The sequence below is a fragment of the Euleptes europaea genome, chromosome 15, assembly GCF_029931775.1.
Source record: "Euleptes europaea isolate rEulEur1 chromosome 15, rEulEur1.hap1, whole genome shotgun sequence".
In the NCBI taxonomy this organism is placed as follows: domain Eukaryota; kingdom Metazoa; phylum Chordata; class Lepidosauria; order Squamata; family Sphaerodactylidae; genus Euleptes; species Euleptes europaea.
Window position 1 is genome coordinate 47,728,123 of NC_079326.1, and position 9,002 is coordinate 47,737,124.

The 9,002-nt window shown below is 47.8% G+C and overlaps 1 protein-coding gene across 1 annotated transcript in view; it reads right to left on the reverse strand.

The window, feature by feature from the left end:
• Positions 1-7,562, reverse strand: part of CCNYL1 (cyclin Y like 1) — a 32,135-nt gene extending 24,573 nt beyond the window's left edge. Inside the window, exon 1 of the mRNA XM_056861321.1 lies at positions 7,316-7,562. Within this exon, the coding sequence (XP_056717299.1) occupies positions 7,316-7,562 (247 nt within the window). The remainder of the gene's footprint in view (positions 1-7,315) is intronic.
• Positions 7,563-9,002: the final 1,440 nt, after the last annotated feature.

The following is a 9,002-nucleotide window of genomic DNA, read 5'->3' on the forward strand; positions in this document are numbered from 1 at the left end:
GTTTCGCCAGCAGCTGTGGCAGGCATCTTCAGAGGAGTAACACTTGCCTTCTCTGCCTCCATTCTGAAGCAAGCTGCCTTATACTGAATCAGACCCTTGGTCCATCAAAGTCAGTATTGTCTACTCAGATTGGCAGCGGCTCTCCGGGGTCTCAGGCAGAGGTCTTTCACATCACCTACTTGCCTAGTCCCTTTAACTGGAGATGCTGGGGATTGAACCTAGGACCTTCAGCATGCCAAACAGATGCTCTACCACTGAGCCACGGCCCTTCCCCAATTTTGTTTGCTAGCATACCAACATCTTCAGTTACATGTTGCACTTTTTTCTGCACTTGGGCCAAAAAAGGTTACTTACCCCATCTACAGAATGGGCTGGTCAAGCTCCACAGTTAACAGTAGGTGGGGGGACCGCATGGTCCTGGAAACAAGAGCTGAGCTAACCTCCTTTTAAATATCTTGTGAGACTGCTGATCCACCCTCACCCCTGGCCCATTCATGCAACTGTGGATAAGCCAAGACAATTCACAATCATGGCGGCAGACTGGGAGGCCAAAACAGCTCCGGAAAACACACAATAGAGGCCTGCAGTGGCTCCGGCCCAACTCACACGGGGTAGCTCAGGCTCCGATTGGGGCACCCAGGACCTTTCCCAGTGGCCCTAAGGGCCGATCCACCCACTCAATCAAGCCCCCCCTCAGGGCTGCCCTGTACAAATGGAATAAAGTTATGGGGAAGGGAACACCGACCTGTGTTATCGGATACGGCGATGGTCAGAATGGCTGCTGCACAACATTATATTTTTCCTGAGCCAATTTTAGAGAAGAGGATGGGGATAGACTCCCCCCTCCTTATAGTTTCATGGTTCTGGCAGCAAACACCAGGGGAACTGTATTTAATTTTTAATTTATTTGATTTGTATCCCGCCCTCCCCGGCACAGGGTAAACTATATTGAATAAGAGCTAAATTGAAAGTGGATGTTTGGTTTGTGACTTCATCACTGAAACACCACTTCCTGCAGGGGTTTGGACCCAGATTACCATTGTCCAGCCATAATGACATTATGTTATGTTCAGCTTCCAGAATCCCCCTTCCTCCACCACCCTTTCCTTCCTTCTGATAAGCAAAGGAAATTCAGTAGTTAAGTCACCCAGCCTTACCTTGTCATCAGTCATCCTACACTGAATGATATCAGCAAATGGTACCATTGTGCCAAGATTTTAACTATAGACCTACCTATTAGCACTACAAGCAATTTTTCTCTGTGCAGGTGGACCACACATGTTCATTTACCAGCAGTGCAAAAAGCTTGCTAGCCAGGGAAATGATGGACAGCCCACACTTGAGAATGAAGAAATAAAGATGAACAAATCTGGCATTCTTAAGAGCTCAACAGGACTGGATGCAGGCAGTTTTTGGAAAGAAGATAACCTTTGCCCTTTAAGCAGATCGCCTTTGTCCTTTAAACAGATTTCTGAGTGCTTAAAATACTTAAAGTTTCTGCAAAGAAACAGTGATATTCTGGGACTGGTACATGATATACAAATTTAGAATGTATACCTTTTCTTACTCTACATAAATTAATTCTGCTTCTGTTAGACATAGAGAGAGGGGAGGGGATATGAAGGGTACTGAAGCCTCACCATTTGACCACTGGAAATCCTACTGAGCCCCTCAGACTTTGACTATTTCTGATGTTTTCTCACTTGCTGAATTCTGACACCGAAGACCAATTTTTCACTTTCTGTATGTACATGAGGTTCGCAAACCCCTGCTTAAAATACAGGAGTCCAATCAGGCAGATATATCCAAGGTCTCAAAATGAAGTTACATGATCCAAAGATGGTAGCGTGTCTGACTTTGGTGAATATGGGGGCTGAGTAGGGGAAGAGATTTCTGAATCCAGTCACAAAGCACTCCTAGCAATGTTTACAGTAGTACCACCAGGGTAGAGGCATAATTTGTCAACTCTGAAATAAAATCTCGACATTTTGTTATTAGGATTTAAAACTGTAGCTAAAACAACCAGTAAGAACACTCTTCAAAGAATCAGTCAGGAAAGGATCAAGTGTCATCCTGAGCAGGAGCTGTTCAAAACACTTACTTCATGTGTACACAGATCCAGTCCAAAATTGGCACATAAAAAAAATATGAAAAACATAGCCCCAAGATCATCTGCCAAAGAAAAACAGAGCATACATCATCCCACAGTGGATGATCCCATAGGTACCCAGATCACTCCGGAACTGAGTAGGGTTTAATCTCATGTCCATAATTAGAGAGCCACTGCTTACGCAGGTGGCAACGAAACGCCAGCTGCACTTTCTCCTCTTAAGTATTTGGTAAAACCCTGTGTGGTTGCCCAGGATATAGCAATGCAAAATACATGTGAAGGTAAGGGAAAACGATAACAGTAAACCTTGTGCTGGATTCCAGCTCTCTGAGAGCCTGCTTCTGGGTCTAAAGAAAACAAGTGACCATGAAGCAGAAATCTGAAAGAAAAAGGCGAAGAGCTGTGCAGAAATGGTTCTGTTTTGTAAATAACCCCCCCCCCCCATGGAAGAAAGATTGAAACAATACCAGCACACAATTTGCATTCCAAAAAAAAAGTAAAGGAGAAACGTCTAATGCTAAGGAAAAGAAAACCACTAAACCTACAGTGAGGGAAAATGCTGAATTTGCCCGTTTGCCCTCTGATGAAGAAATGACCAGTCCATAATTTTAATGGTAGGTCTATTGTAGCTGTGAGAGACAGAATAACAACAGGAAAAACCCCAGAAACCCAGAAGACAAAATTCAGAGATTGATGTGCATTATAATGAGTGTAATAAGTATTTGATCCCTTTGCAAAAGATGACTTAGTACTTGGTGGCAAAACCCTTGTTGGCAATTACAGAGGTCAGACGTTTCTTGTAGGTGGCCACCAGGTTTGCACAAATCTCAGGAGGTATTTTGTCCCACTCCTCTTTGCAGATCCTCTCCACGTCAGTAAGATTTCGAGGCTGATGTGTAGCTACTCGAACCTTCAGCTCCCTCCACAGATTTTCGATGGGATTAAGGTCTGGAGACTGGCTAGGCCACTCCAGGACCTTAATGTGCTTCTTCTTGAGCCACTCTTTTGTGGCCTTGGCCATGTGTTTTGGGTCATTGTCATGCTGGAATACCCATCCTCAACCCATTTTCAATGCCCTGGCTGAGGGAAGGAGGTGCTCACCCAAGATTTGACGATACATGGTGCCATCCATCGTCTCTTCGATGCGGTGAAGGTGTCCTGTCCCCTTAGCAGAAAAACACCCCCAAAGCATAATATGTCCCCCTCCATGTTTGACGGTGGGGATGGTGTTCTTGGGGTCGTAGGCAGCATTCCTCCTCCTCCAAACAAGGCGAGTTGAGTTGATGCCAAAGAGCTCGATTTTGGTCTCATCTGACCACAACACTTTCACCCAGTTCTCCTCTGGGTCATTCAGATGTGCATTGGCAAACTGCAGACAGGCCTGTACATGTGCTGTCTTGAGCAAGGGGACCTTGCGGGCTCTGCAAGACCTCAGTCCTTCACGGCCTAGTGTGTTACCAACAGTTTTCATGGTGGCTATGGTCCCAGCTGCCCTGAGATCATTGACAAGTCCCCCCCGCCCCGTGTAGTTCTGGACTGCTTCATCACCGTTCTCATGATCATTGCAACTCCACGAGATGAGATCTTGCATGGAGCCCCAGACTGAGGGAGGTTGACAGTTATTTTGTGTTACTTCCATTTGCGAATTATTGCACCAACTGTTGTTACCTTCTCACCAAGCTGCTCGGCAATAGTCTTGTAGCCCAGTCCAGCCTTGTGCAGGTCTACATTCTTGTCCCTGACATCCTTGGACAGCTCTTTGTCCTTGGTCATGGTGGCTAGTTTGGAATCTGATGGATTGATTGCTTCTGTCGACAGGTGTCTTTTGTACAGGTACTGTAATGAGCTGGTATTACAGGTAAGACCTCTCCCTTACAGCAAGTGCTTCTAATCTCAGCTCGTTACATACAGTGAAGATACCAGGTAGCCTGACATCTGGCTGGTTGATAGGGGATCAAATCTGGCTGGTTGATAGGGGATCAAATACTTATTTCACCATTATAATGCACATCAATCTTTTACTTTTGTCTTCTGGATTTCTGGGGTTTTTCCTGTTGTTATTCTGTCTCTCACAGCTAATAGACCTACCATTAAAATTATGGACTGGTCATTTCTTCGTCAGAGGGCAAATGGGCAAATTTAGCAGGGGATCAAATACTTTTTCCCCTCACTGTAACAGTATACTACATCAGGAATAAAGATGGTTAACAATGAAACTGAGGGATTTGTCACAGCAAGCCAGGTACCTTATACATAGAGTAAACTTTTTTAGGTCTTTCCCATGCAACTTAAGCATATTTTTGTCCCGAGATGTGTGCAGCTGCACTATTCTCAAACAGTAGTAACACCTTACTTTCCCATTAAACGCAGCTGTAAAGTTCTTAGCGTTTGTATTATTTTAGACAACTGCTTTGGTGAGAATTAAGCTGTCTTTTCTCAGGTTTGAAAATCAGGTAGCAACTTGCCCAAATCTCCTATTAACAAACAAAAAACACAGGGATGACCACCGAATTTGAAGACTCATTCTATCTTAGCTACTTGTGCAACATACAACCTGTAAGAGCAAAGGTTCTACAGGATCTTGCAGCATACTTGAACACCAAACCATTGCCGGTCAGCAAAGGACAGACATTAAGCCACATCCCAACAAGAAGAAGTAAAATGCCATTGCTTATGAACCCAAGGTAAGGCAGATGGAAGAGACACAGTACCCACACAACAGACATGAAGTGGGGAATCTCCAGAACAGACTAAATGGGAAGGACACAACTCTTATGTACCATTAAGAACCCAACCATCTCACACAGTTTCATTTTACTTATTTTAGTCAATTTTTACCTTGCCCTTTCCTGACCAGGGTCGGGCTCAGGGTGGCTACAATCAGAAATACAGACATTTATATAAAATAGAGTAACATACTTAGAAATAAAACTATTAAAACGTTGACTTAATAAATAAATAGCGCCAAAAAAGACACCCCCCCAAAATATGGGTGAGTAGTAGGAGGCAGAGGAAACAACAGGGGGTACAGATCCTCAGAGGGTCCAGCAGGGGAAGTCAATTGATGACCAACAGTCCTCAACCCTAGGCAGATCATCTCTGTCTTCCAGGCCCTACCGAACTGAGCCAAGTCCCGCAGGGCCTCACTTATAAAGTTTAAAACAAAACTTATTTCCTAGTCAAACTCAAAAGTACGATTTCACATTTCTTTGCTTGTACTGGACCACTCCAGATTCCTCAGTAAGATTCCCGAGTCTGCTACTCCACACATAACTACGTTATAAAATCCAGAGAATAACAAAGCTTTCCTTTCCCCTTAGAAACTCCTTGATCCACTGATCTTGAGCAGCGTAATTTTAAAATCTAATGTTTGAGGGATATAAGGACTAAAATAAATCTTGCCACTGACAATGTAGCCTTGGGATCCCTGTCACTTAATTAAAAAGGCACTACATCAGACACAGAGACATTGTGTGTGTGTTAAGTACCGTCAAGTCACTTCCAACTCATGGCGACCCTATGAATCAATGTCCTCCAAAACGTCCTATCTTTGACAGCCTTGCTCAGATCTTGCAAATTGAGGGCTGTGGCTTCCTTTATAGAGTCAATTAATCTCTTGTTGGGTCTTCTCTTTTCCTGCTGCCCTCAATGTCCTATCATGATTGTCTTCTCCAGTGACTCTTGTCTTCTCATAATGTGACCGAAATACAGTAGCCTCAGTTTAGTCATTTTAGCTTCTAGAGTCAGTTCAGGCTTGATTTGATCTATAACCCACTGCTTTTTTTTTGGCCGTCCACAGTATCCGTAACACTCTCCTCCAATGCCACATTTCAAAAGAATCTACTTTCTTCCTATCTGCTTTCTTCAACGTCCAGCTTTCACACCCATACATAGTAATAGGGAATATGATGGCATGAATTAATTTGATCTTGGTGGCCAGTGACACATCCTTACATTTAAGAATCTTTTCCAGCTCTTTCACGGCTGCCCTTCCCAATCTCAACCGCCTTCTGATTTCTTGGCTGCAGTCTCCCTTTTGGTTGATGATGGAGCCAAGGAATAGAAAGTCTTCAACAATTTCAGTTTCCTCATCGTCAATCTTAAAGTTGTGTAAGTCTCCTGTAGTCATTACTTTTGCCTTCTTGATATTCCGCTGTGGTCCTGCTCTGGCACTTTCTCTTTTAACAGAGACATTAGACTTATATATTAAAAGGGGAGAGATATAACGTGATCTAAGTTCCCCGTAAAAGCGGCATTCCAAAAGGGGAATAACAAAGCCATCTAAAAAAGGAGGAACAAGGAAATGTACCCGTCCCACTGTGTGTGAAGTGCGAAACCTTTGCACAACCTGAAGGCCCCTACATGTGTCTTACCCGCCCTTTCTCCCTGCAAGGAAATCTCCCTCCAGGTCCCCACGTACCTGTATGAAGCATCAGGGCAAACGCAAGGAGATCTCCCTCCAGGTCCCTTCCTACCTGTATCAAGTATCAGGTCAAACGCGATAACGGAGCATTTACATCCGACTCTCCCTGTCAAGGAAGCCCAGACGGCATCTTCCCTCCACCACCCCCACTTCACAACAACCCTGTGTGAGGAAGTCTGCTGAATTGTTTCTTTCAACTCTGTTGTCAAGTCTGGCCCGTACAAGCAGTCAGGTCCTGGTTCAGGCTCTTGACATGTTTTAGGCCTGTGTTTGATGTTCAGTTGTTCTGTGATTCCCACTCCCTGTTCCTCAAACCCTCCCGTGTCCCGACCTCGAGTAGCTAACGGCCAGGCCGTGTTTAGATTCCTGTTTCACTCCTTCTTCCCTCCTTTCCCCTGCGCTCTGCTATCTCGCTGTTTCCCAGGCCGTTTGAACTTGCACCTGTGATGTAATCATGTAACCATGCTTGAAGTTAGGCCTGGAGCCCAGCTCTGTATTGGCAGCTTTGAAGCTGCAGTGTACCCACGCTTACGAGATGCTCTCAATAAACGTTGACCTGCTTCTGACATGCCTGTCTGAGCGAGTGACTTTTTGAGACGACCTAGGTTGGCTGGAAGACCTGACACCCTGGGAGGTAGGCAAGGCTGCTTAAAGGCGACTGGTCCAGGATCGCCAGGGAAGACCCCCGGGACCGGAACCTGGTTCTCCTAATACTTTAAACGCCCCAAACCCCACCCCAGGTGTGTTTGGCGCGCCGTGCAACACCCCCCTTTAAAACTCACCATCCGGGAACTCGCGGTCGCTGATGTGTTGCAGGTGGGGGCCGCCGCCGCCGGGGTCCGAGTCCCCCGACTCCCCCTCCGAGGCGTCCCGGTAGGCGCCCCCCCTCCGGTCGAGCCCCGCGGCCGCCGCCGGCCCCCCCGCCCCCCCTCCCATCCCCACCCCCCCGCCTCTGGCCGCCCCCCCGCGGGCCCGTCCGAGCTTGGGGCTGGCGCCGGGGGAGACGCAGCAGGTGAGGGTGTTGCCCATGGCGGCCCGCAGCGACCGCCGCCGGGGCTAGGCTGAGGCTATCGGAGGCCGCGGCGACAGCAGCGCCGCCTCATGGCCGCGCCTCCCGCCCTTCCTTCCTTCCTTCCTGCCGGCCAACCGGCCGCCGACGCCCCCCGGAGCGAGGGAGCCCAGAAGCCCCCGCCGGAAGCACCGGCCGCCTTCCCAACGGACCCCGCTGAGGGGAAAAGGGGGAGGAGGCGGGCGCGCCGCTGCTCTCCGCCGACTCGCGCCCGCCGTCCAATCGCCGGCCGCGCCTGGGCCCCCCCGCCGTCCAATCGCCGGCCGCGCCTAGCCCCCCCCGTCACGTGACGCCCGCGGCCGAATCCCCGAGCCGGGGGAGAGGCCGGGGCCGGTGGCGCCACCCGAGGTCACGTGACGCGGGCGCGCCTCTCCGGAGAGGTTAAACCCCGCCCCGCGACCCCTCCCCCTCACGATTAACCATAGAGATGACACGGGACGGAACTTCCGTTAAAGGAGGCCAGCCCGCCCGCAACTGGGCTCTGATTATCTATGGTGAAAAAAACGGCTTAGTTCGTTTCAGACGGGCTGGAAGTATCATTGAAGAGAGGGTGTGTGTGTCAGTCTAGGCTTTTCTCCTCTCTGTGATCGTCCCAACCTGGTGTACCTTGCCTCCAGAGAGCTGTGTGGTGTAGCATTTAGGACTTGAGAGGCTCCAGTTCCAATTCTAACTCCGCCATGAAGCTCTTTGGGTGACCCTGTACTAGTCTCTCAGCCTATCCTCCCTCACAAGGTTGTTGTCGGGGCAAAATGGAGAAGGGGACAACCATATATGCAGTGGTTGGAATACTGGACCAGGATTTGGGAGATCCAGGTTCAAGTAGGGTTGCCAACCTCCAGGTGCTACAACAGAACTTCCACGGGAATGGAAGTGGCTTCCCACAGGAATGGTTTGTGAGAGAGCTGTTTCGGTCATCAGCTCCCAGAGTTTTGATATTAAAACATAGCAGGCCTAAGCCTAGATCAATCTTTGGTAATTTAAAAGAAAAAAAGGCTACTTTTCTTTACAACACCTACCTCACGACTGATCTGATTCACTGCAAATTTTCCAGTCCCAATTCATCACTCAGGGCACATTCATTTTAGACCACTTGCCTGCAGTTTGTTTTGAATGCGTTCATTCTCTTATGCATGATGGTTGTCATGTTTCCAGAACTTACTTTATGCCGGGCAGGGGTGCCAACAGAAGGAAGGCCTGAGGAGCATTTTTTTTTTCCAGAAAAGGGAGAGGAAAACAGGAAAACATTTTTTCAAAACCATTTGTACATAGGTTTTGTGGAGCCTGCTGGCATCCATGCAACTGCCAGGGCTGTATCCAGAGCACATGGAGAGAAAGTGTCGTGGGCTAGCAGAAGGGTTATTACTAAGATACACCAACAGAATCTCTAATCTGTCCTGAAT